We start from the raw sequence: 27983 nt of genomic DNA, 5'->3' as shown, positions 1-27983 counted from the left end.
GAACCCCCTCATATTCCATTCTGCTTAAGTCTTCTTTTAATACTGGAATAGCAAAGAAACAGGTAGTAACAATTCAGTCCCTTAGAAGGGAAACAGAAAGTAACAGATTGTTCAGAGATACTGGAACCCCAAATATTTAAGTGCAGGTCCTCCTATCTAATGCCTATAACACCTCTGTCCTCTTTTTCTTCAGAGAAGGGGCAAGTTTGAGTACCAAATGGTAGTACTACCATGCACCAGTTTGTCCCATAGTGTTCTAAACATATAATAACCCTCACGGTTCAGTTACATGCATTTGTGTATAACCTGTATTTAGGCCCCCAATTTCAGTGATTTTGCTGAGATTTAAGGTAAACAGCCTTAGGATTGCAGCCACGCGCTTCACCTTTTCTTGTCCATCCGGATGAATTAAATATTTTGCTTTATGGATTTCCCAGATTCAGACTAGGTATAGCTTTGCATGTCACAGAATTACCCCAGAATCAGATCTATCTGGTGGCTTCTTTATATTTGTGGGGCTTAAATTCAAATAGCACAACCAAGCTTTATAAGAACAGCAAATCAGAGAGTAAGCAGGTGGCGTGAACTTCTGTTTTCCCCCTACTTCAATGCTTTTCTGCATCACAGTGACTCCTGTGTAGGTAACAAGTGCATTTGTAACTGGGGAAAAGACAGTATCAGAAAGAAAATGTTGAGGAGATAGGAAAGCTCCATGAACGGTAAGTATAAGACAAACTTAACGGTTTGTTACATAAAGAGAGCAGACCATATCCTTAAAATGAGCATATAGTCTATCAATCTGTTGCTTCGAGGAGATTCCTTAGTTCTGCCACTTTTTCTTCCATTTGCTGAAGGTTACAGTGCCACTGTCTTTTGCTGGATTGAAATTTGTTCACTTGACAATGCAAACGCTTTAGTATAGCTTCATATCTTTTATTCTGCACCTGTTACAATAAGAATAAACACAGCTGAGAAATGCTTGAGCACAACAGACATACAGCAAACAGATACAGTGATACCTCGGGTTACATACGCTTCAGGTTACATATGCTTCAGGTTACAGACTCTGCTAACCCAGAAATAGTGCTTCAGGTTAAGAACTTTGCTTCAGGATGAGAACAGAAATCGGGCTCCGGCGGCACGGCGGCAGCAGGAGGCCCCATTAGCTAAAGTGGTGCTTCAGGTTAAGAACAGTTTCAGGTTAAGTACGGACCTCCAGAACGAATTAAGTACTTAACCCGAGGTACCACTGTATAAGGTCACAAAGGTTTTTTAGGATGCAGTTCTCTCCCACAGTGGGTTTTATTTCTGAGTTGACATGTATGGGATTAAATACTGCCCCTCCCATCATCTCTAACCATTGGTCATTCTGACTGTGTAGCGAGAAAGACCATGAGGCCAGAAGAGAGAGAGAGAGTGGGTATTGTCAGCATATTGCTAGCAGACTACTCCAAAACTTCACACCAAAGTGGGCAAGGCAGACTCCTGTTGGACTTCACAGAGATATCTTGAGATACCTACCACAACTTTTTGGAGCTTCATTAAAATTTATTTGCATGCAGTTATTAAACCCTCATTTGCATTGCTCATGTTATCTATTATTATTATTTCCTGCCCTTCCCCAGAAGGTCTCAGAGCAGGTTACAGCAATACAGTGGTACCTCGGGTTAAGAACTTAATTTGTTCTGGAGGTCCGTTCTTAACCCGAAACTGTTCTTAACTTGAAGCACCACTTTAGCTAATGGGGCCTCCTGCTGCCACCACGCCACCGGAGCACGATTTCTGTTCTCATCCTGAAGCAAAGTTCTTAACCTGAGGTACTATTTCTGGGTTAGCAGAGTCTGTAACCTGAAGCATATGTAACCTGAAGTGTATGTAACCTGAGGTACCACTGTATAACCAGTGTGGAGAGGACCCACACACAATGTTTGTTTGACTCACCAATGTACCATTTTAGGAATCAATATGTTGTAGTCATTTGCGCAAAGATCAATTAGCTCCTCTATGTGCTGGTTTATAGTACACAGTGAAACAGACGACACAACCACCAGGGTCTATGTTGAGAGTCAATAAGACCCAAATATTCACAATACTGGTACCCAACATTTGATTCTGTAACATAGCAATATTTTTCCAGCTCATCATGCGCTACTGATACAAATTGTCAAGCAAGTGGTTCATGTGATAAATAATAAATAACAATAAACAGAATATCGTAACTATTCCACATTGCAATAAAGTAAAATACCAGCTTTTGTTGTTCTGTGTTTGTGGAATGGAGGTGGGAGAGAACCCCAGCAATACTGATTTGCTTTTATTCATATTCCTAGACTACTGGGATTTTTCAAAAATGTTTAAGTTTTAGAATTAAGAGTTCTTTTTCTAGAAGACATGAACCACAACACAGCTGGTGACATATTCTATTCTATTGACTTTGCTTGTGTGCTCAAGACATCGATTCCATAAAACATATTTTGTTGCATTGTGCAAAATATGAGCAAGCCAGGGCTGAACTGATACTACACTTGCTGGTACCTTTCCCAGGAAAATCAGAGGCTCACTATGTCAGGTTCCTATTAGAAGACCAGACAAATGCTAGAACATTAGCAGTGGCAAAGTTTTTATCAGTGGTTGCAAGAACAAATGATCCCTATATTCTGAACAAAATGCTTGTTTAACCTGGAGGTAGGCTGTATGAATTGTGTATTGCTTTGTAATGATTTGTTGGGTCTCTGGACCGTAATAAAGATTGATGATGATCTATTGACTGAAAATCACCTGAATTTCTTTTTGAAGCCTTGCATGCACATTTCTTTCATCTCTAAGTGCATTTTCCTTCCCACTGATAGCTTCTTTCAACGCATTAATTTCAGCTTCCAAATATGCGATTTCGTCCTACAGATAGATAAAAGAATGTGAAAATATTTTTATGTTCACAGATCTTTTTGGAATTTAAATAACAATTGGGATTGTTTCAAGATTCACTGCTAGAAGATTTAAGTAAATGCCAAAATGGAATCTAAATAGTAATTGGCAGATGAACAACAACAAAAGGAGAAATGAAAAAAATAAAAACATAGAATGGGTAGGATACATGATCCTCACATGATCTCCCAAGATCAACTCGCTCTTAAAAGTAATATCTAAATTTGTTGAATACCCAAATTTCATCAGAAACAGAACTTTCGCTTTTCAAGCATGCAATAATGTGCTTAGCAACTAATGTGGTTTTCCATGTCCAAGCATGTTGATTCTTAGACCCAAACTAGATGTGATAGAGGAGATCCATAATTGGATCTCCTAATATTTTCTCTTTGTTTTAAAGCAGTTATGGGATGCTCCTAATCTCATAAGCTAAGCAGCTCTGAAGGGCATTTAACCCTAATTCATTTCCTGATCGAAATGACAGCCAAATCTACTCCTACAGAAAGTGTCTTCACTTGAGGTCAGATTGCAGCAACAGGACATTATACGTAAGTACAGTTACTACTTCTCATAGCTGAAGCTCTGGGTACTGTTGCTATTCCTGATTTCTTCATGGACTTGGACATGTCTGTGGTACCCATGCAGGAAATTGAAATTAGTTAAGCAGTTTTAATTTTTGCTTTAGATATGCTCTGTATAGTTCCTACTTTGTTCCGACTGTGTATTCTACATTGCTAAGTCAAAAGGTTGCCAGCCACCAGTTGGCTATTTACTTTTGCTGTGGTTTTGGGTTACTTCTACAACACCCAAACACATACACTGACATACACAGAGAAGTGTCCAGGGCAGCTGTCTACTAGCTCCACCTGCTATTCCAGCTGAGACCCTACCTGCCTGTGCACTGTCTCGCCAGAGTGGTACACTCTTGGACTATTGCAGTGCGCTCTACGTGGGGCTACCTTTGAAGGTGAGTCAGTAACTACAACGAATCCAGAATGCAGCAGCTGGACTGGTGACTGGGAGCGGCCGCCAGGACCATATAATTCCAGTCCTGAAAGACCTACACTGGCTCCCAGTACGTTTCTGAGCACAATTCAAAGTGTTGGTGCTGACCTTTAAAGCCCTAAATGGCCTCGGCCCAGTATACCTGAAGGAATGTCTCCACCTCCATCCTCCAGCCCAGACACTGAGGTCCATCTCCCAGGGCTTTCTGGTGGCTCCCTCACTGTGTAAAGTTACAGGGGACGAGGCAGAGGGCCTTCTCAGTGGTGGCGCCCACCCTGTGGAATGCCCTCCCCCCAGTTGTCAAGGAGAATTGTTGCAAACAGCAGCATCTGGTCACAAACGTAGAGAATGGTGAGTAACAGCACTTATCTCCTTGTGAACAAAGTATTAGGCTAGGTCCCAGTCAGATACATAAAGAAAACACAATTTTACATAGAAGATAACAAAGGTGAGAAAGCCAATTAATTGGACCTGAGATTGGTTAGTTGTATTTACCGGTACTTCTGGATTCTGAAGAACAGACATTAATTCCTCCTTGTTTGTAATCATCTCTTTGACCGCAGTTCTTTTCTTAGTGAGCTCAGTCATGAGTGGCAATTTGTTTTCTGCCTCCACAAAGTGGTCTCTATGAGCAGCCATTTTTGCATAGTAGGCACTGTTTCTTTGAAGCATCAGTTTATACTCTTCCTGCAGTGTTTCTGTATCAAATGCAAGCTTTAGATTCTCAACATACAAGGCTGTGATCTGAACCTCCAGATTTTCACAGTGATCTTTTGTCCTTATTATGGCTTCATCTTGATGAAACATTTGCCTTTCTGTTGCCTTTCTGTCTGCCATAACAAGTTTCATTTGTGCCTCAAGATCCTGAAGCTGAGTCTATGGGAAAATATAGTAATATACAGTGAAAGGTTAATACTTTTGGTGGATAGCATTAAATTATTTATACAATGGTGTAATTGCTTGAGGTTTAGTTAACTAGTTATTTTTATTTATTTAAAAGAAAACAAAATTGTGAAAGCATTATAATTAGTAGTATAAAAATTTATAGCACTGTAAAAAGTACACATGACTCTGATTTATCTAGAAATTTGGCTTTCCAATTTATTAAATTGAAGAAAATAATTTTATTGTTTTGCTGTTGGCCTTTCCTGATTAAAATGATCTGTGATGTTGTCACAATACCCAATCAACATGACAAGTTCTGTACACTCAAGGGAAGTTTGGAATTGTCTTCCTCAAACAGCTTCTGCCTCCCCTCCCCTACCACATGACAGACTTCTTTTCTAGGTAGCCTAAATGACTCTAGAACAGCAAGGAAGGTAATTTATTCCAGTCCTTGGCTGAGAAGCCATGCCGATAGGAGAAAAAACTATCTTCACCTGCCCACACTTGTTCGAATTGACTTTTATTCTGCAGATCATCTATTTGTTGTTATTTTAATAAATAAAAACTTTCCACCAACTTGCTGCATTTCACGTCTTCTTCTGGGGCGCTGGGGCAAGGAGACTGCAGGAAATCATATGACTTTTTCCACTTCTCTTTAGGGCAGAAGAAATAGGACATATCCTTGTGCCTGAACTAATGTACGCAGGAAGAGAGAGAGTCCAAGGAACTGGGGCAAATAGTGTTGACAAGAGATGAGGTTCCAGGCCTTAATGGCAAAAGAAATCTGACAAGTTGGTGTCCAAGTAGCATCCACCCAATAATTCTTAAAGAACTCAAATGTGAAATTGCTGCTCTTCTAAGAAAAAAATATGTAACTTGTCCCTAAAATCATCCTCCATATGGTACAGACAACTCTGTTGTTGTTGTTTAGTCATGTCCGACTCTTCGTGACTCCATGGACCAGAGCACGCCAGGCACTCCTGTCTTCCACTGTCTCCCACAGTTTGGTCAAACTCATGTTTATAGCTTCAAGAACACTATCCAACCATCTCGTCCTCTGTCGTCCCCTTCCCCTTGTGCCCTCAATCTTTCCCAACATCAGGATCTTTTCCAGGGGGTCTTCTCTTCCCATGAGGTGGCCAATGTATTGGAGCCGCAGCTTCAGGATCTGTCCTTCCAGTGAGCACTCAGGGCTGATTTCCTTAAGAATGGATAGGTTTGGTCTTCTTGCAGTCCATGGGACTCTCAAGAGTCTCCTCCAGCACCACAATTCAAAAGCATCCATTCTTCGGCGATCAGCCTTCTTTATGGTCCAGCTCTCACTTCCATACATCACTACTGGGAAAACCATAGCTTCAACTATACGGACCTTTGTTGGCAAGGTGATGTCTCTGAGGTAAATGCTGTAGTGCAATATAGCCTTGGCAGAGCCGTCTTTCCCATAGGGCTTAGTGCTGCGTCACGCCAGGGTGCAGGCCTCTCAGGGGCGCCCCAGCAAGTGGGGGAGCTACGCAGCTTTGCCGGCGGCCTCCCCTTTCCTTGCATGCCTGCCAGCTGCGCCCCGCCAACCATATGGCTGGTGGGCACTCAGCTTTCCTCCCAAGCCTCTGCGGGAATCGCTCTCCTCCCAAGGAGGCTTCGGAGGGAAGCTGCGCTCTCCTCCCGCGGAGGCTTGGGAGGAGCGCAACTTCACACCGAAGCCTCTGCGGGATCGCTCTCCCGCAGCGGCATGGGGGAGAGTCCCCCACCCCAGATTGCTAGCAGTGCGCAGCCACCCCAACACTATCCGTGGTAATTTGGGGGTACTGGGCGGATATCTGCACCCAGGCATTGCATCTGTTAAATATGGACCTGAGCCTTGGGGACTTCATAAATCGCTTCAGTCTGTAACCTGAAGTGTATGTAACCCGAGTTACCACTGTAATTTCAATTGGATGAGTCCTAAAAACTGCCCTCTTGGACAATTCTTGACTAAGCCGTGTATTTGAACTGAAACTGAGCAGAGTTTCAGGATGGCATTTCCTTTTGTGCAAGTGTTATTTTCTAAAAGTCCTATTACCTGCAACCTAATAAGGACAGCCTTGTTGCTTTCTATTTCAGAGGCTTGGGCATGTTGTTGTTCTGCTATTTGCTGCACAGCTTCATCTAACAATGATGAACTTGGATTAGCCATGCCTAAAAGAAGAAGAAGAAAAGACAGAAAGTGTTGGAGAGAAGCAGCTTTGAAAACTAAAGTCATACCTCGGGATAAATACGCTTCAGGATAAGTATTTTCGGGTTGCGCTCCACGACGACCCGGAAGTAACGGAGTGTGTTACTTCCAGGTTTTGCCACTTGCACATGCGCAGATGGTCAAAATGACGTCACGCGCATGCGCGGAAGCAGCCAAAGCGACCCGCACAGACGCGTCTTACGTTCTGTTCAGGATGCAAACGGGGCTCCGGAACGAATCCTTTTCACTTCCCGAGGTACCACTGTACAACTAACATAAAAAGGTAAAGGTAAAGGACCCCTGACAGTTCAGTCCAGTCGCAAACGACTCTGGGGTTGCGGCACTCATCTCGCTTTACTGGCCGAGGGAGCCGATGTTTGTCCGCAGACAGTTTTTCCGGGCCATGTGGCCAGCACGACTAAGCTGCTTCTGGTGAAACCAGAGCAGCGCAAGGAAACGCTGTTTACCTTCCCGCCACAGTGGTACCTATTGATCTACTTGCACTGGTGTGCTTTAGAACTGCTAGGTTGGCAGGAGCAGGGACCAAACAACAGGAGCTCACCCCGTCGTGGGGATTTGAACCACCGACCTTCCGGCCAGCAAGCCCAAGGCTCAGTGGTTTACACCACAGTGCCACCCGCCTCCTACATCTAACATAAGTCTTGCTATTTGAAGAGCTGCTTTGAAAGTTGAGTTTATACAAGTAGGGCCCTGTGAATAAATGTTAAATATGCATATATTTTAATATGATATGGAAAGTATGTTCTATCGTATCCAAAAAGCAGCTTGCCCAACTCATCTTTCTCTTCCTGTCCTCCTACCTGTAGCCCTACACTCTGAAAACCCTCTCCAGAAGAAATCCCTTTGCAGAGGGAAGATGCTAAAGAATGTCTGTATACACACTAGACATTGTGCACATTCAGAGCACATTTTCCCCTTCAGAGAATTCTGGGTGTTATGTACTGAAGTTCTCACCCTGGGCCAGCAGGGGGATACTGTAGATAGTTTTCACTCAGGTCCGCATATGCAAATAAGGAATTGAATGCGACGTTCAGTGATTAGATAGTTACAGAAAGTTGTTACTGTTGCTTTGTAGTTGAGCTCTATATACCGTATTTTTCGCCCTATAGGATGCACTTTTTCCCCTCCAAAAATGAAGGGGAAATCTGGGTGCGTCCTATGGGGCGAATGCAGGCTTTCTTTTTTTTTTTTTTTTTTAAAATTTTTATTTTTCCATATAAACACCATACAACAAACATAAACATACAAAAACAAAAACAAAACAAAAAACATGTATCATTTCATATCCTAATTTCATATCCTATCTTCCCCGACTTCCTCATGCTTCCCCTTTCTGTATTCCAAATTCTTATCGATTGTTCAGCAAATCTTCCCTTATTTTAATTTAAATTTAGACTATTCTTCCTTATTTTCCTTGTCTTAACCATTACTAATAGTAACCATTTACTTTCCAGTCCAACATCATTCTAACTTTCATTAACTTTGTAATATTTCTTTAAATAGTCCTTGAATTTTTTCCATTCTTCTTGCGCTGCTTCTCTTCCCTGGTTTCGGATTCTGCTCGTCATTTCTGCCAAACCCATATAGTCTATCACCTTCATCTGCCATTCTTCCAGTGTGGGTAGTTCTTGCGTCTTCCAGTACTTCGCAATGAGTATTCTAGCTGCTGTTGTAGCATACATAAAGAAAGTTATATCCGTCTTTAACACCCCTTGGCCGACAATACCCAAGAGAAAGGCCTCTGGTTTCTTGGGGAAAGTATATTTAAATACCTTTTTAAGTTCATTAGGGCGAATGCAGGCTTTCGCTGAAGCTTGGAGAGCGAGAGGGGTCGGTGCGCACCGACCCCTCTCGCTCTCCAGGCTTCAGGAAGACATCCGCAGCCTAGGCAGCCCTGCGGGAGGTCCCGCAGGGCTGTCTAGGCTGCGGATAGCAGCCTGCTTCCCGGAGCGTCAGGCGCTCTGCTTTCAGGGCGCCCGGCGCTTCGGGAACACATCCGCAGCCTAGGCAGCCCTGCAGGAGGTCCCGCAGGGATGTCTAGGCTGCGGATAGCAGTCTGCTACCCGGAGCGTCGGGCGCTCTGCTTTCAGGGCGCCCAGCGCTCCGGGAACACATCCGCAGCGTGGGGAGCCCTGCGGGAATTCCCTGTAGGGCTCCGCACGCTGCGGATAGCAGCCTGCCGCCCGCCGGGCGGGGCGCCCTGAAGCACAGCGCCCCGTGCACCGGACAGACATCGGCCAGCCCCACAAGCTCGGGGGACAGCAGGGAGGCGCAGCGCCGCCATCCCGCTGTTCCTCGACCTGGTTCAGTTTCCCTGACCTGCTTTTGGGGGGGAAATAAAGGGGAAAAAATTTCCTTTATTTCCCCCCCAAAAAAAACTAGGTGCGTCCTATGGGACGGAGCGTCCTATGGGACGAAAAATACGGTAAGCAGGTTGCCTGAACCCTTCAGTTCAGTTCTGTTCTGGCCTGTGAATAAACAAGAGCTGTCTGAAGAATTGCTGTGTCGTCTGATATGTTCACCCACAACTTAACACTGGGCACTGTAGTTTGTTAAGGTTTGCTGATAATTGTAACTCTTTGAGGAGTAAACTACAGAGCCCAGAATTCTTTGAGGCAGAGAAATGAGCTTTAAACAAGCTTTAAAGGTATTGTGCATATGCACACAAAGATGGGTTTGGCAAGTTTCCTTTTCCTTGCAGAAACCTTAGGAACATATTATTTTTCTTGAAAAATGGGCTTGGATCCCAAAGTGCACATTTCTATAAAGTGCACATTTTTAGAGGCTCCTTTGATTGCTTATCCCGTCCTCCATTTTGTTCTGAAACTTTCCAGGATCATCTCTATCAAATAAATTGCATTATTATTTTGCCATTGTTTTGTCTTTTAAATGTTAATTTCATAATTTTATATTATCAAGCTAGCTAAAATAGCAAATATAATGATAGAAGGACATCCAAGGATGAGGGCACTGAGAGATTCAAAATAATGAATGCAAACAGAAATTACTTTTCAACATTAAATAGATTTTCAGTGCCTTTCCAAGACTATTTGAACCAGACCTTAGCTGAGATAATTCACAATCTGTATGACAGCAAAAGTATTATGTGAGTGAGTTTCCTTCAGTTTCTGTGTGGGAATATGATTCCCTCACAACAGAATAGTACTTGGCAAGACCTTCTCTGTAAACTGAAAAATAGCTTATCATCGAAAACTGATGGACTGAGGGGAAGGAAAAAAGAATTTATTCCACAAAGACTTCCTCAAGTCAGGTATTGAGGAGACTAGACAGGAAAAAACGGTGGCAAAACCACAGAAAAGGGTCGACTCAGTTAATGACATGGGTTTAGAAATAAAATCGCATGCCATTTATTTCAGAGGCAAAAGAGGTTCAGCCAATGCAGTGTCAAAAAACCTGACAACTTTATCTGTCTTTTGGTGACCACGTTATACATGTTTACTCTTATCCTCGTAAAATGAAGCCATAGATAAATGTAAAGAGCAGCCAATTGAGGCCTGTGGCAGTTTAAATTTAAGGAGGCAATCACAAAACCTCGTATTTTTCTCAATGTGGCCTCTTTTCCTCCCCTTTTTCTTGGGCCTATAGACTCGATTAATATCTTTTTTGCTTTTTTAAAAATTTTGGCTCAATATCTTAACTGGTTCCTCAAGCACACTTCTTCCACCCCAAATTCAGCAAAAATCAGTAATATGTCGCCACGGCTGTTCAAAAGATGCCGCTTCAAATGGGCCCAGGTGGGTCCGTTTCAACAGATTAACGGCTCGCCTTTTCAGCGATCGGTTAAAATGGTGTTTTTACCTCAGGCTGTTACTTAGTGGCTTGCTTATTTATTTATTTATTTTACTGAATTTATATACCACCCTAGACCAGGAGGTCTCAGGGCGCTTCAACAGAACAAAATCAGAATATAAACGTGGAAGAGTGGCAGATGAAGGTGATGGACTATATGGAATTGGCGGAAATGACTGGCAGAATCCGAGACCAGGGAGAAGAGTTGGTGGAAGAAGACTGGAAGAAATTTAAAGGCTATCTTCAGAAATATTGTAAAATTAATGAATGTTAAAATGATGTTTGGATTGGAAATAAGTGGTATTAGCAACAAAAGTTAATAAGAATATGCAAAAATGAATTGATAAATGGATGAAAATATAGAGTTATAATATGTTAAGATAGAGAGTTAAGATAATTGAAAGAGGGTAAGGATTTGCTGATTTGATTATTTAAATGGGAATACAAAAAGGGGAGGTGTGAGGGAGTCAAGGAAACAAGTTAAATGAGTTTAAAGTTACAAAAACGGATTTGCTTTTAATTTTTTTGTATCTATTTGTTTTTTGTATTTTGTATTTTTATTTTTCTTATTTTTTGTTGTATTTCTGTAAACTTATGTTTTTGTAAAACTTCAATAAATATCTTATAAAAAAAACAAAAACAAAATCAGAATATAAAACCACAAAATATGTAATCAAAATAAAAAAACAACCCAATAACCTCCCACTCCCCACAAGAATGTTTTAGGGAGCAGGCTAACACGGTTGCTGTAGGTAGGTTTTATTTTGTTTTTTATCTTATATTTTGGAAATGTACATCCAGGGTTTTTTTTCTCCCCTTTAATTTTTTTGGGGGCCCCCAAAAGAGTGGGGCCCTAAAGTATAAGCTTGTCTAGCTTGTACGTAAAACCCGGCACTGGACAACAAACCAGCAAGCCCTATTGAATTAATTTCCGCATTTGCTGGGGAAGCCCAGCCAGATGGGCAGGGTATATATTATTATTATTATTATTATTATTATTATTATTATTATTATTATTATGAATACCCCGCCCATATACCCCGGTTGTCGGAGGGCGCCCCCAGTTGCTCCTCGAGGAGTTGCGCCAAGAATAATAATAATATTATTATTATGATATAATATGACACCCAGCTCTACCTCTCTTTCAAATCACAACCAGTGAAGGCGGTGAAGGTCCTGTGTGAGTGCCTGGAGGCAGTTGGAGGATGGATGGCGGCTAATGGATTGAGGTTGAATCCTGACAAGACAGAAGTACTGTTTTTGGGGGACAGGGGGCGGGCAGGTGTGGAGGATTCCCTGGTCCTGAATGGGGTAACTGTGCCCCTGAAGGACCAGGTGCGCAGCCTGGGAGTCATTTTGGACCCACAGCTGTCCATGGAGGTGCAGGTCCACTCTGTGTCCAGGGCAGCTGTCTACCAGCTCCACCTGGTACGCAGGCTAAGACCCTACCTGCCCGCAGACTGTCTCGCCAGAGTGGTGCATGCTCTGGTTATCTCTCACTTGGACTACTGCAATGCGCTTTACGTGGGGCTACCTTTGAAGGTGACTCGGAAACTACAACTAATCCAGAATGCGCAGTGGCGTAGCGTGGGTTGTCAGCACCTGGGGCAAGGCAAGTAATTTGCGCCCCCTAACCCGTGGATTTGCGCCCCCTAACCCATGGATTTGCCCTAACCCCAGATGTTGCGCCCGGTGCGGCTGGCCCCCCCTGCACCCCCCACGCTACGCCACTGAGAATGCGGCAGCTAGACTGGTGACTGGGAGCGGCTGCCAAGACCACATAACACCGGTCTTGAAAGACCTACATTGGCTCCCAGTACGTTTCCGAGCACAATTCAAAGTGTTGGTGTTGACCTTTAAAGCCCTAAACAGCCTCGGTCCAGTATACCTGAAGGAGCATCTCCACCCCCATCGTTCTGCCCGGACACTGAGGTCCAGCGCCGAGGGCCTTCGGGCGGTTCCCTCCCTGCGAGAAGCAAAGCTACAGGGAACCAGGCAGAGGGCCTTCTCGGTAGTGGCACCCGCCCTGTGGAACGCCCTTCCAGTAGATGTCAAAGCGATAAACAACTACCTGACATTCAGAAGACATCTGAAGGCAGCCCTGTTCAGGGAAGTTTTTAATCTGTGATATTTTAGTGTATTTTTGGTTTCTATGGAAGCCGCCCAGAGTGGCTGGGGAAACCCAGCCAGATGGGCGGGGTACAAATAATAAATAATAATAATAATAATAATAATAATAATAATTATTATTATTATTATTATTATTATTATTATTATTATTATTTTTCTTTCCAGTAGCACCTTAAAGACCAACTAAGTTAGTTTTTGGTATGAGCTTTCGTGTGCATGCACACTTCGTCAGATACACATCTGACGATACATCTGTGTATCTGAAGAAGTGTGCATGCACACGAAAGCTCATACCAAGAACTAACTTAGTTGGTCTTTAAGGTGCTACTGGAAAGAAAAAAAATTTTTTTGTTTTGACTATGGCAGACCAACACGGCTACCTATCTGTAACTATTATTATTATTATTATTATTGGCGCAGCTCCTCGAGGAGCCGCTGGGGGCGCCCTCTGGCCGGGACGCCCCACTGGGAAGGAGAGGGGCTGGCCCTCCTTCTCCAGCTGAGCGCCCGGGGGCGCCAGCATTTGCAGAGCAGCTGTTCCAGGCTTCCAAAACGAAACGGGTTTTGTGTTTTTTTTGGTGTGTCTGTGTGTGTTTTGCCCGAATTGCAGAAGACCCCCGAGGCTCCCTCCTTTTTGCAGCGCTCTTCCCGCCGGGCTGCGGGCTGCAGCTCTGCCTTCCTCTCCGGGGAGAAGCGCGGATCCTGGCCCGCTCTGCTCGCCGCCCTTTTGGGAAGCGAAGTCCTGCTCTTCTTGTCCAGCCGCTTGGCGGAAATTAATTGGATTAGCGCCTCCCTGCGCAAACTTTGGAATTCCCCCGGGCCTGTGCAATCTGGCATTTTCAGGAAGTGGCTTTTGCATTCTCACGTTATACCAAGTGAAGAGGACGCAGCTTGCAGCGCAGCGCGGATATTTCTGGGAGGTGCAAACTGTTTCCTCCCGATCGGTAAGTAAATTACATCAGTTTCCTATGGGGGTTGTATCTCACGGGGTGGGGGGCGTTTAATGGCTTTATTTATATACTCTTTCCAGTTCTAAGTTCCCTTGAACGTGCCATTGATACTGAGATGCTAGTGTGTTTAAGATTGCAGCCATGCATCCTATCTTGTTCTTTTTTAAATATATTTTTATTGAACGATTTAACAAACAGATTATCAATCAACATAACCATTTACATTCCCCCCTTTTTTTCTCCCTCTCCCCCCCCCCCAGGACTTCCCTCAATTCCCCTCCCTGATTTCTTTGCACATATTATCCTCTGCATATTATAAAATTGTACATATCGTTGCCTTATCTATCATATATTCAACTGATAACTTTGTGGATGTTTCTTCAAAAACTGCCAAGGAGTCCAAATCGTGTTGTTGTCTTTTTAGATAATTTGTAAAAAGGTTCCTTGAAGTCACCGTTGTCCTTCTCTCGCAGTTTGTATGTCAATTTAGCCAATTCCGCATAGCTCATCAATTTTTCTTGCCACTGTTCTTTCGTTGGGATTTCCTCATTCTTCCATCCTTGCGCTAACAAGACTCTTGCCGATGTTGTAGCGTACATAAATAGATTCTTCCCCCCCATTTTTTAATTGAATTTTCATATTTATTATTATTCCATATTTATAAACAGACAAACAGACAAACAAACAAACATAAATCTTAAGTGTAATAATTCCACTTTTCTTTACATTCTTTACATTGTTGGATGACCTCGACTCCCCCAAGCTGAGTTTCAGTGTATATCATTGTAACAGTTTTCCAAAACTATTTTCACATATAATTTACTTAGTCAATTAATATCTTTCTTTTCATTTTTACTTTAGACATATTATTCTATAGCATCACATATTTAAATCCTAGGCCTATCTGGTACTTGCAAGGATTTCTATTTAGATTATCTTAGCATATTTAGCTAAATAGTCTTTACATTTCTTTCATTCCTCCTGATACTCCTCCTCCTTCTGGTCACGGACTCTTACGGTCAGGTCGGCTAGCTCCCAAAAGTCCATCATCTTCATCTGCCATTCCTCCACTGTTGGCACTTCTTGTGTTTTCCAATTTTTAGCCAGCAAGATTCTTTGGTTTTTTTTGGCAGATCTTGTCCTCAACTATGCATCCTATCTATGCTCTCCCCCCTCCTCCCACTGGTTGTTTCTGGTGGGAGCAGGATCTTATAATGCACATACGAAGACAGCCCTAGTAGACTTCACGTAATAATTTCTTTAAAATTAGATTCTGTTCAAGTTAGGTCTGCTTCAGCTTATTGAATTTTTCTATTCCTTTCCACAGTAGAAAAGGGTCTTATCCTAGCAAATATTCACGCAGCTTGATCGCATCATGTATCCCTGCAAGTAAGCCCTGCTGAAGTTAATGGGATTTACTCCCAGGTAAACAGCAGGCATACTATTTAGCCTCTGAGTTTTTCATTTTATTCTTTATTTACTATATATATATATATATATATATATATATATACTGGTTGATTGTAACAAAACCTCTCAGAGGTTTACAGGAAATATTAAAATTACCAATAAAAACAGCTAAAACCTAGTAATTAAAAACATTTTAAAGACAAAATCTGCCATAAACTAAAAATAGATGGAAATGCTTCAACATCCGCATGTCTGGATAAAGTTGCCTAAACAAAAATATTTCATCACAAACCTCTGCATTAAGAAACAATATCCTTTTATTAAGCTTCGTAAGAGAGTCCTTCAGTGTAGTTGAAGGAGCTGAAACTTGATTCAGACGTTTCCCTTCTTAAGTCCTTGGTGGGTCTCGAAATATGATAAAATTTTGCTGTGCACTCAGTGATAGGCTGCTGCTGTTTTCTGTGTCATCGGATTGTGAATCCCTTTCTGGATTGTTCATTTTATCTGCTTGATCTGCTTGATCTGCCAGATCTTTGATGATGCATTCTCTCTCTCTTACTCTTTTCCCTCCACCAGCCAGCCGATCACCCCACGTTTGCCATCATCAGGTGTTGTCCATAGAATATGGCGAAGGCAGTCTTGATTGATTTGTGCATCTTCGGACCCAGGTCGTGGAATAACTGGACCCAGGCATCGGTGATCAGAACATTAGAAACTCTGGGGGAGAACTACCCTGTTTACCTTATGTGTTGCCAAACCTTTGGAAGTGAAGGGAATTGTGGAGATGTATTTCATACAGCAATACGAGGCTTTCACGGTCCAGGGAAACAACTTGAGGTTGTGTGTGCCAAAAATACAGTTGCTGTCTTATACACCATTAAACAAAAACTCGATGAAAAAGACATCGACACTGTTAAAGTAATTGTGCCGGCGCAAAGAAAACCGTTAATGAGAGAGTACATGAATCAACTTTTTACTAGTGTTTACCAGTTTGAGTTTAAAGATTTTCAGATGAACTGTGAAGAAAACAACCTCAGAAAATCTGCAGAACTGCAAGGTGAATTAATGCCACTTACAGACCAAGACAGAGAAACGATCCAAACTGAGATAACGATATTTTTGAAGAGCCTTCCTAGTCTGAAAGGGGAACTTACCATTCTCAAATCTTCACTGATCCCAGGTAACAAAAAAATATGTGCAAGAATCATATTATTAGTACTGCAGTACTTTTCTTTTTTCAAATGTCCTTTTTTATTGCTCGATACCTGGTATGATCCTGGTTGTGCTTGTGGGGGGAAAAACAGACTTATGAATGTCACGCTCCACCAAAAAAAGCAAGCATGTCTACTGAGTTGAAGCATTCAATAAAAAATAATCGTTTGGTTCTTAAATGCACATTTCATTAGAAAAACAGCTTTTGTTCATATTCATGACTGTACATGCGCTTCAATCTATCCTCAACCACCAGGACTTTCTGCAGCAAGAAAAGTCAGATTGCCCCAGTAATCGTACATTTTGCCTACTATTCTTAGCAATAGTTAGGATTTTTGCAGAATTTTCTGTGTTTGGGCAAAAACTCCTACGGATAGAGATAAAATGCAACAGGAGGCACTAAGTTCTGAGTATAAAAAGCGGGTGGCAAAGGTCATGAGAAGAAGCCTGATTCAAAATCTTGCATTTTCTTTAGACTTCAATAGAGTAAAATATTTCTGGACAAAATTATGGAGAGTAATGTGTGAATTTTGAGCTGGAGGGATTTTTTTGCTGGAATTTTTACTGGCAGGTTGAAGTTACAGTGGTACCTCGGGTTACATACACTTCAGGCTACATACGCTTCATGTTACAGACTCTGCTAACCCAGAAATATTGTTTCAGGTTAAGAACTTTGCTTCAGGATGAGAATAGAAATTGTGCTCCGGCAGCACGGCAGCAGCAGGAAGCCCCATTAGCTAAAGTGGTGCTTCAGGTTAAGAACAGTTTCAGGTTAAGTATGGACCTCCGGAACGAATTATGCACTTAACCCGAGGTACCACTGTATCTGTAACTGGTTTTAAACCAGATTGTGTATTGGAGAGATGGGAATAGATTTGGAGACTGAAGATCTGCTGCAGGTTTGGGTTCAGTGAATCCCAGGAGGTTCCCAGTCAGACTATGCTTGCTTAATTCCCTCCTCCTCAGCTCATCCAGAGTTATGCCAGCCTATCTCCCCCATCCCAGCTTTATGCCAAATTCTTGCTCCCCTGAAGCATATTTTGGGTGATATTAGGCCTGCATAACCATGACCCACCCCATTGTTCTTTTCACTAGATCCTGTCTTCCTCCATGGATTCACTACGAGAATGGGCGGCATCTCCTATATACCGACGTTGAGCTCTTTCAATCTCTTCAGTAGTTCCAAACGACGTGACCCACCCATTGTGGTTAAGGAAAACCTTCGCAGGCTAGCTGCTGCTGCTGGATTCAACCCTGATGCATATCATAGGGTAAAGGTAAGGCAAAGAAAACTGAAACTGGGGGAGGACTTTTAAGGGGGAAATACCCAGTATGACTTCTTCTGTTTATGCTTTTCTTAAAGGCACAGGAGTCCATTCAGGGTCACAACAACTCATGACACAGCTTTTTAAGATCTCCACCAAGAGCCTCAAACATCTGATTTAATCCTTTTTCGGAAATTGGCCCTGCTTTGTGGACAAGTATTGTCCAAGAGGTCATCAGTGTTCCTCCTGGACCTGACAGAGGCCTTTGCTGCTTTGAATTCGGATATGTTCTTTTAAAGTTTTCTTTTAAAAAAGCGTTCAGCTTTAGGTTTGTTTTTGCTGAACGTAATTCTCTCAAATAGATGCTATGAGCGATCTTGAGCAGTTGTGGAAAGATGAGAGGTATTTTAAATAAATAAATGGCCGTGAAGTTAAGCCATCAGCAGGATCGGTAGTCAAAAGTATTACTTCATCATGCACTTCTTGTACTCAGACCAAAAGACTCTGAAATACTCCCAAATTTTTGTCAGGATAATCCTTGCTAGGGCTGAGCCTTCACATCTGCTTACCGTATTTTTCGCACCATAGGACGCACCGGACAATAGGACGCACCTTGTTTTAGAGGGGGGAGAACAAGGGAAACAAATTATTCCGCTCTCTGCCCAGCGCCCCTTCAGTGAAGTGGCAGGAGGCGCTGCGCAGAGAGTGGGAGAATTTTTCCCCTCTTGTTTTCCCGCTCTAAAACAAGGTGCCGTTTAAGGTGCGTTCAGGCGGCTACCTTGGAAGCCTGGAGAGCGAGAGGGGTCGGTGCGCACCGACCCCTCTCGCTCTCCAGGCTTCAGGTTCCTTTCGACCTGCTCTTTGGGGCTGGCGGGGGGAAGCCCACCACCAGCCCCAAAGAGCAGGTCAGGGAGCAGCGGAAAGGCGCAGCGGAGAGGCTGCTGCCATAGTCACGCGTCACTTCTCCAGCTGGGAGAGGGTCGCGGGGCTATGGCTTCTTTAGCCCCGCGCGCGCTCTCCCGGGTGGAGAGGTGACGCGCGCCTATGGAGGCTCCTGCCATGGGCGCGCGTCACCTCTCCACCCGGGAGAGGGTCGCGGGGGGCTGCTTTAGCCCCGCGCGCGCTCTCCCGGGTGGAGAGGTGACGCGCGCCTATGGAGGCTCCTGCCATGGGCGCGCGTCACCTCTCCACCCGGGAGAGGGTCGCGGGGGGCTGCTTTAGTCCCGCGCGCGCTCTCCCGGGTGGAGAGGTGACGCGCGCCTATGGAGGCTCCTGCCATAGGCGCGCGTCACCTCTCCAGCCGGGAGAGGGTCGCGGGGGGCTGCTTTAGCCCCGCACGCGCTCTCCCGGGTGGAGAGGTGACGCGCGCCTATGGAGGCTCCTGCCATAGGCGCGCGTCACCTCTCCAGCCGGGAGAGGGTCGCGGGGGGCTGCTTTAGCCCCGCACGCGCTCTCCCGGGTGGAGAGGTGACACGCGCCTATGGAGGCTCCTGCCATAGGCGCGCGTCACCTCTCCAGCCGGGAGAGGGTCGCAGGGCTATGGCGTCTTCGCTCCATAGGACGCACACACATTTCCCCTTCATTTTTGAAGGGGAAAAAGTGCGTCCTATAGAGCGAAAAATACGGTACATGTTGCAGTGCTAAACACATTGGCAATGAAATGTATTTTTAACAAATTCTATACAGAAAACCCCCAATAATGAGCCCACCTGCTCCCACCATCTGAAACTAAGGACTTAGGTTTTCAGATCAAAGGATATGACTTCAGGTCTGGTTTTCACTTCTACTCCTTTTTTTTTTCTTGTTGAAAACAGCATCTTCAGGTATTCCAGTTGCTGATTGCGGTCCTACCTTGTCTTTTATCCCCACTTTTATATTCTCATATATTCTCAGCGGAGGAACCAGCTTCATGAGTCACTGTTTTAGGCCAATTTATTACAAAACCAACTAAAAGCTTGTTTTTGAACAAAGATCTCTGCTTGGAATGTAGTGAGAAGCAGAGATGCTTTGAAAGTGAAACAAAACTCAGCCGTTTTCCCAGCACTGAGGCTCATCCACATGGAGACTAATCCTGTGCACAAGATTTATGTTGTCTGCTTCATGTTGCATTTGTGATGTTCTAGTATGTCACTGTTATTTATTGTTTGTAAGCCGCTTTGTGATTCATGCGAATGAAAAGCAGCCAAGAAATTATATTATTGTGTTTGAGTTTCACTGAGTTGCTGAGTCAAGTGAATAGTCCTAGGATCCAGCCTAAATGCCACCCTGTTTCAGGGCTTATGCCAGTTTAAGACCAGCCAAGCTCAGCTCAGCTGTCTCTGTTCTGGCTAAGCCAGGCTGAGGAAGATACTCCAGGCATAGGCAAACTCGGCCCTCCAAATGTTTTGAGACTACAACTCCCATCATCCCTGACCACTGGTCCTGTTAGCTAGGGATGATGGGAGTTGTAGTCCCCAAACATCTGGAGGGCCGAGTTTGCCTATGCCTGCTCCAGATTGTCTCCCGCTGAGCTGAGGATAAGGGAGTTCAGTCTGTGTAGTCCGGCTGCTCCAGGAACCTCCTGGCTCAGCTAGCGATCCAATGGACCCTAACTTGCTCATCCCAGTGGATCTTGCTATAGGATTCCCCTTTGGTAACAGAAATGCTTATAGTATGTGAAGGTAGCAATTGTGAGTCACAATAATAGGAAAAGGTACAACCTGGCTTCACTGGGGCAGAACTAACCACCTATAATTAAAATTATTATTATTAATAATAATAATAATAATTTATTTATACCCCACCCTTCCCAGTTTAAAAACCGGGCTCAGGGCGGCTAACAGCAAATATAAAACATTGATTAAAATGCCACTTTAAAACAGCATAAAACAGCATAGAATACAATGCAGCATCAATATCAATAAAATTCAAAAATTCAGGGGTCATTTTTTTTGGGGGGGGGGAACTCGTCAGAATGTATTTGGAAAAAATATGTGCAGAAGATGCCCTCCTGTTGCTGATTGCTAGTGTGCCCTGGTGCCCATGCAGAGCAGGAAGAAGGAAACAGATCCTGGGACAGATTTTTCTTTACTTTCTTCCTGCTCCTGGTGGTCCAACCCTTAGAGTTCTAAATGAGTGATGGGAAGCAGTCTCTCTTCAGGGTGAGGCATTTGTCCCTGCAGGATGCAACTTAGGGGGTCATCGCAGCCCCTCAGATGCATGCCATTCACAGCATTTGTATTAGAATCAAAGAACTGTAGAGTTGGAGGGGACACTGGGGGGTCATCTAGTCCAACCCCCTGCATTGCTGGAATCTTTTGTCCAACGCTGGGCTCAAACCCACAGCCCTGAGATTAAGAGTCTCATGCTCTACCAGCTGAGATATCCCAGGTATTTGACAGAATTAACACAAAATAACCCAAATGTAATCATGGCGATAACATTGATAAAGCGGAATGGTTCTTTAGACTTCTCATGAAACGGAAAAAAACCCGATAATGCCCCAGACTGCTTCTTGCCTGGTAAGGATTTCTCCTTCTGTCTCCTCTTTGATAAAGCCTTTAAAAGATCTGAGAACTCATCATCCTGTCTCGCCGACAGCAGTCCTTGTGTTGGAACGCCCTTCTGCCTATGATGCCATTGAGCAGAACTAAATGGGTTTAGAAAATAAATGGCTGGCTGAAAGGGTTAATTTATTGATTAAAATCGAAAGTGGAGAAGCTAAGCAAATCTCCTCAGGGAAGGGATTTCAAAGAATTGACACCACTCTCCCCCCCCTTACGAACCCCCACCATACCTGAGATGGTGGTGGTTCAACACAGAAGGACCTCTGAAGAATAGGCAGTAAGCAGTCCTTGAAATATCCTGGCTGCAGACCATTTGAGGCTTCGGAAGTCAATTGTGTCACTTTGACTTGCTCAATATTGCTAGGCAGAAGTGTTGCCTCAGGAAATACAGGAGCAAAAGAGCACTCCTAACTTCAGCTTTTCAGATTGCCTTGCCTTCCCTTGGTGTTAACAGGTCAACCACGCCAGTGATGTTTGGGTCATGGGAAAGGCCGAGCCGGAGAGCTATGATGGGATAGTAACTAACCAGAAAGGTGTTACACTCGCTGCCCCTGGAGCAGACTGCATCCCTGTGCTTTTCGCTGATCCTGTCAAGAAAGCATGTGGTGCTGCTCATTCAGGTAACACGACTCCTTTTTTTGCTTTGCAAAGGTCAAGAAACCCACTGGACAACCGTCATTCCTTTTATGCATTTCTCTGTTTCTACTCTGGCTCTGCCCTGGGTGTGCTTTCTTGCTCTGAATTTTCCCGTCAGTCCCCACCCCATCCTTCATTCCATTCACCGTATTTTTCGCTCTATAGGATGCACCCGACCATAGGACGCACCTTGTTTTAGAGGGGGAGAACAAGGGGGGAGGAAATTCCCCCTCTCTGCGCAGCGCCCCTTCAGCGAAGCGGCAGGAGAAACGGAGCCCCTTCCATTTCTCCTCCCGCTTAGCTGAAGGGGCACCTACCCTTAAGCAAAAGGAACCTGAAGCTTCCGGAGCATAGCGGGAGCTCCCGCTTCACTCTGGAGGCTTCAGGCGGCTATCCTTGAAGCCTGGAGAGCAAGAGGGGTCAATGCGCACCGACCCCTCTCGCTCTCCAGGCTTCAGTGAAGGCAACCCGAAGCCTCTGGAGCGCGGCGGGAGCGCTCCCTTTGTGCTTCGGAGGCTTCGCGTTGCTATCACTGAAGCCAAGGAGCCTGCATTCGCTCCATAAGACGCACACACACTTCCCCTTAATTTTATAGAGCGAAAAATACGGTAAATACAGGTATGGCTATCCTTGAGTCGGGACCTTTTTGTTTTCAGTTCACTGTTTAATCCTGAATCTCTATTTATAGCATAACGTTTATACAGTCATACCTTGGGTTACAGATGCTTCGGGTTATGTGATTTCGGGTTGCACACTGTGCCGAACCTGGAAGTACTGGAATGGGTTACTTCCTGGTTTTGGTGCATGCGCAGAAGCGCTAAATCGCGCTTTGCGCATTCGCAGAAGTGCCGAATCACAACCCGCGTGTGCATAGATGCGGCGCTGCAGGTTGCGGACATGCTTCCCCTCACGGATCACGTTCGCAACCCGAGCGTCCACTGTAATGGTATTTTCTAATGGACTGATGCAGCCAAAGATAAGACCTTTTGACTTTTCTGGGATTTAAAAATTATTTATCGCTGGATTGTGTCATATCTTTAACCAGTTCAACTGAAGAATCAAAATATAGTTATTTTATTTGTTGAATTTATATTCCGCTCTTTCTCCCGAAGGAGGCCAGAATGACATGGGATGTGGGTCTACTCTTGGCAGTTTCCCATAGATATGACACAGCTGAGGCGCAACTGGGAATGTTGTGTGAATAAAAAAACACTGACTTAAAAGTGCCGAAACTTACCTGCTTCTTTAGATGTGTGTCAGCAATGCAGACAATAGTGGCTAGATTTCTTATTCTGTTGGTTGCTGCTAGATTCTGGCTTCCTCACACGTAAATGTGGCAGACACAGTTAAAGAACAAATACTGTTGCTTCCATCATGCCTACTTGGACCCATCAACCCATACTTCTGTGCCCTATTTTGCATGCTTACACCTATTTAAAAGTTCACATACATTGAATGCAACTTTTGTAGGTTGGGTTTTCTTTTGCTTTTCAATTTTAAAAGCTGCAAGATTTCCTTTTCTTTCCTTGCTTCTAAGGTTGGCAAGGCACATTGTTAGGAGTATCGATGGCTGTCGTTAACGCGATGGTAACTGAATACGGTTGCGACGTGAAGGATATCCTTGTGGTCCTGGGGCCGTCGGTTGGGCCCTGTTGCTTTAAACTGCCTCGGGAATCGGCAAAGAGTTTTCTTAGGATTGATCCCAAGTGCGTAAGACTTTATGAATCGTCAACCCCGTACGTTGACATCAGAAGAGCAACACGGTGAGCTTGGTTCTGCTTATTCTTAATTGGGAGAGTTCTTGGTGTTTAGCACATCACAATACCTCAGGGACCGCTTCTTTCCATATGAACCTACCCAGACCCTGAGATCATCTCACTCCTTTGTGTGCCTCCTTGAGAAATGCGGAGGGTGGCAACATGAGAACGGGGCCTTCTCTGCAGTGGCTCCCTGTCTCTGGAATGCTCTCCCCAGGGAACTTTGCCTGGCGCCTTCATTACACACCTTTAAAAAAGGTAAAGGGACCCCTGACCATTATGTTCAGTTGTGGCCGACTCTGGGGTTGCGGCGCTCATCACGCTTTATTGGCCGAGGGAGCCGGCGTACAGCTTCCGGGTCATGTGGCCAGCATGACTAAGCCGCTTCTGGCGAACCAGAGCAGTGCACGGAAACGCCGTTTACCTTCCCACCGGAGTGGTACCTATTTATCTACTTGCACTTTGACGTGCTTTCAAACTGCTAGGTTGGCAGGAGCAGGGACCGAGCAACAGGAGCTCACCCCATCGCAGGGATTCGAACTGCGAGCTTCTGATCGGCAAGCCCAAGGCTCTGTGGTTTAACCCACAGTGCCACCCGCGTCCCTTACACACCTTTAGGCACCTGGCAAAAACCTTCCTTTTTAACCAGGCCTTTGGTTGATGTGTTTGACGTCCTATACTGTTTTAAAATGTGGCTCTTTTCGGGGAGGGGGGTGTTGTTGGGTTGTTGTTTTTATTCTGATTATGTATGTTGTGATTTTTTTTCCTGTGACGTCCGGGTATAAGGTAGTATATAAACTCAATAAAGAATAATAATAACAACAACCTTGTGTGTTTTGCTCCCTTTTGGTTAATTGATCCCATTACAGAAGAAGAGGAGGGTGGGGCTCTTTGTCTCCCTGCCCATCCCTTTCCCCACATAAGCAGCCTTCTGCTTTCCTTTCACTTGGCTGAATCAGGCCCCACAGGTTTAATCAGATGTGCATCCAAGGGCCAATTCTGACTATCTGTACTATCTGCACCCAGTTTACCGTTCGGCCCTCTAAGGAGGCCTTTCCCATCCACTGTTCTGTTTTCCAAAGGGCGTTGTTGGTAGCGATGGCCTTGGCTATCCATGCCAATGAGCCTTTGATAGTATGTCCACCGCTTAGGAGTCCCAACGAAAGCAGAGCAGAAGGGGGGCTGCTGCCGCTATGGAGCTTGTGGCAGAGCTTAGGCTCTTAACTCTTCCTTTAGCATCACAGGATTGTGGAGCCCGGAGGGACCACAAGGACAATCCAGCCCCCTGCAATATAGGAATCTGTCGGCCAAAGTGGGGCTCAAACCCACGATTCTGAGGTTAAGAATCAGGCTCTACTAGCTGAGCCATGATTGGTGGTCAGCATTTAATCTCGCCTTCTCTGGCAGTGAGGAGCATTGCACCCCACTTGGGGCTGTTTTTGGAAGAAGCCAGAGGCCCCCACTATATACTCTCCCATATTAATATTACATGTTTAAGGTTACATGTTATCTTTATCACCCCCATTCTATAAATCAGAGCTTCCCAATTTTAAACACAATATATGTGGAAGAAGGTCTTGGGGCTTAGTGCCATATGAAAAGATTTTAACCCTAAGATATTGGAAGTAATATCTTGTGTATATATAATAACTACCCTCTAATAACTGTCCATTTAATAATCCATCATCCTTTTTTCTTCTTCTTTATTAGTATTCTTCTGGAGACTGGAGGGGTTCTGCCTCAGAACATCCAGGACGACTCTGTAACAGACCAGAACCAAAATGTAACTGTCTGTACATCATGTTGCCCTGATAAATTCTATTCTCATGTCCGTGATGGTGAGAACTTTGGAACACAGATTGGCTTCATATCAATTAGAGACTGAGGGTTTATCTTCATATTTAATCTGGTAGAAACTGTTGGGGCAAATGGATTATATTTACTGATACTGAGTTCTTCCTGTGGTCAGCTATGGTTCCAAGCTGTCTATATAATATAGTTACTTAGAAAAGGAGTCCTATTTATTTTGATCGGACTTAATTCCATCTAAGTGTGCTTAATCTTACACTACTAGTACAAAACATTGCAAATACCAGGGATACGTAAGCGTTTATAGTGTTGTATTTTTGCTTTAATGAACTTGTTTCTATGTTGCACACTACTTGGAGTTTTTTTTAAAAAATTAAAAGTTTATAAATGCTTTTAAATATATTTAAATAAATAAATATGTGGCCTAAATGATACAGAAAACTCTTTTGGATTTTAGTGTTTAGGTTAAGTTTGTGAGGGTTTTTTTTACAGCTGTGTTCAGTATTCTTTGTCTGTCTGTGTTAGCACCGTGTTGTGTTTGTTGTGAATACACTGCACATAGCCCAGTACTGTATTATCATAGGCAGTCAGGTCCACAATTATGTTTTTTCTGACATTATTATTATTTATCGTTTCCAGCTGCTTAAGCAGCCACCAGCCAGCAAGCAATACAACAACCTAGTTGTGTGGTACACAATTTTATTCTTTTCTCATAGCAAAAACTACTATTATTGCCACCCAAACCTTGTGGGCATATTAGTCAGCCTTCTGACTTCAGTATGATGTAAAAATTGGGGTTTGGCTTTTGCTGCCCAACTCCCCATGGGACTCTGATTCCCTTAAGTCCATGATCAGTCAGAGAAGAATGGACGGAGGCAGGATCCAGTGGAAAGCAAGGCAGATCTTTATTTTTCTGCTGCAACAGAGTTCCCTCCCCTCCTTTCAAGGAGCGAGAGACCCTGAACCAAAGTGTGCAGGAACCTTGAAAGACTTTTGACATTGCCCAGCCCCTTAGCCAAAGATCACCCCGAAATCATCATACATACATCACAGGAGGCAGTTTACAGCAGAAACCTCTGTATAATAAGAAACCTCCAAAGAAGGAGAGTCCACCACCTTCTGAGGGCGTCTGAATTGATATCCCATCTTTTTCTCCAAGGAGCTCAAAAGATGACATACATAGTTCTCACCTTCTCGTTTAATCCCCACAAGCTGGCCCCAGGTTACCCAGTTAGCTTCACAGCTTAATAAGGAGGTATTTGAACCCTAGTCTCTCCCAGGGTTTCCCCTTCTGAGAAATAGCCCTTCACTTCACTCACAGAAGCTGCTCAGTTCTGCTCCTGATGAGCAGTTGCTGGTGGGTTTTGAAAAAACAACAACACTCCAAGCATTCTATGATGTCACAGTAGGGGGCTTGCAGGCACTGGGCAACAGAAGTTGCCAGGAGTGTTACACAGATCTGAAGGTGCACACATAGCAGACAAGCACCCTAGAGAAAAACCAGTCCTTCACCATTCAAAAATTATAAACTTTTCCCTGAAAAAAGAAACACTTTCTTCGAGTTCACAGAGCAATCCCGAAGCCATCTTGACCCTCTTTATGACCCCAGATATATACTCTGCAGTTGAAGGAAAAACCTTTCCCAATAGTTCTTTTCACTTACAAATCCTTCCAAAGCTATAAACCTCTCACATAAATAGGGGTAGATCTGTGACAATTGATTCAAGAACTGAGGTTTTTACCATTTCAAGGGAACGGCTCAGACTGGCCAGGAAAGAGCATCCAGCAAGCATTTCCAGTATCATGAACAAGAGACCAGCCAGGAGACAAGACTGCCTCTTTCTGTGATGTATGTCTGATGCTTGTTGGGTGGGCAGTGGTTTTCAGCCAGGGTGCTGTGGCACCCTTTGGTGCCTTGAATGATGGTTAAGGGTGCTGCAAGCAACACTGGCCTCTGTCCCTCTTTCCTTCCCTCCCCCCCTTGATGCCTTCTTGCGTCTCTGCCTCCCAAAGTCCTGCACTGCTGTTAATTGTAGCAGCCCTGGGTACAAGCTCCCCAGGCAAATGGTGCCTCTGGAGCTGGCCTGGGGTGCTTCCCAGGTCCCTGTGGGGCAGTGTGAGAAGGCACCTCTCTTTAGGGAAGGGGCAGCAGCTGCCGTTGTCTTCACTTGGTGAAGAACCTGAAGCTGGGCTGGGTAGCTCTTCAGATTAGGATCAGTAGTCCAGCCGCCATTGCCCTCGTTTGAAGGTGGCCCAAAAGGAACAGAGACGCAGAGAGGGACTGTGAGTCTCCTGTGGAGGCCGGGGCATGTGGCAGTCCCATGCCCAGCGAAGAGGGGCTCTGCCAGCTGCCCAGAAACAGAATTCCCTCAATTTAGGTGAGCCACAAAGCCAGGGCTTGGCTTGTTCTG

General features: G+C 44.3%; 2 protein-coding genes across 11 annotated transcripts; one reads left to right on the top strand and one right to left on the bottom strand.

Annotated features, from left to right (window-relative positions):
* Positions 1-13: 13 nt before the first annotated feature.
* Positions 14-13881, bottom strand: CCDC122 (coiled-coil domain containing 122). 9 transcript variants are annotated; one of them, XM_083583518.1, is made up of 6 exons: positions 9585-10042; positions 7849-7975; positions 6875-6990; positions 4426-4806; positions 2779-2895; positions 14-944 (listed from the first exon to the last, which is right to left on the bottom strand). In XM_083583518.1, the coding sequence occupies exons 2-6, from the start codon at positions 7955-7957 to the stop codon at positions 795-797; spliced, it is 873 nt and encodes a 290-aa protein (XP_083439644.1). In that variant the 5' UTR covers positions 7958-7975; positions 9585-10042; the 3' UTR covers positions 14-794. The 9 variants fall into 9 exon arrangements, with proteins under 9 accessions (XP_083439644.1, XP_083439650.1, XP_083439648.1 ...); XM_083583524.1 differs by lacking the exons at positions 7849-7975; positions 9585-10042 and adding an exon at positions 13854-13881; XM_083583522.1 differs by lacking the exons at positions 7849-7975; positions 9585-10042 and adding an exon at positions 10868-10975.
* Positions 13459-26013, top strand: LACC1 (laccase domain containing 1). Of its 2 annotated transcripts, none has more exons than XM_083583292.1 (6): positions 13459-13932; positions 15925-16528; positions 17656-17837; positions 21825-21990; positions 23544-23769; positions 25474-26013. In XM_083583292.1, exons 2-6 carry the CDS (start codon positions 15973-15975, stop codon positions 25646-25648), a joined length of 1305 nt encoding a protein of 434 aa, XP_083439418.1. In that variant the 5' UTR covers positions 13459-13932; positions 15925-15972; the 3' UTR covers positions 25649-26013. The 2 variants fall into 2 exon arrangements, with proteins under 2 accessions (XP_083439418.1, XP_083439419.1); XM_083583293.1 differs by lacking the exon at positions 13459-13932 and adding an exon at positions 15255-15363.
* The last annotated feature ends 1970 nt before the right edge of the window (positions 26014-27983 follow it).

Source organism: Podarcis filfolensis, assembly GCF_964270895.1.
Source record: "Podarcis filfolensis genome assembly, chromosome: 13".
NCBI classification, from domain to species: domain Eukaryota; kingdom Metazoa; phylum Chordata; class Lepidosauria; order Squamata; family Lacertidae; genus Podarcis; species Podarcis filfolensis.
The sequence above is the reverse complement of the archived record's forward strand: the minus strand, read 5'-3'. Positions and strand labels throughout refer to the sequence as shown.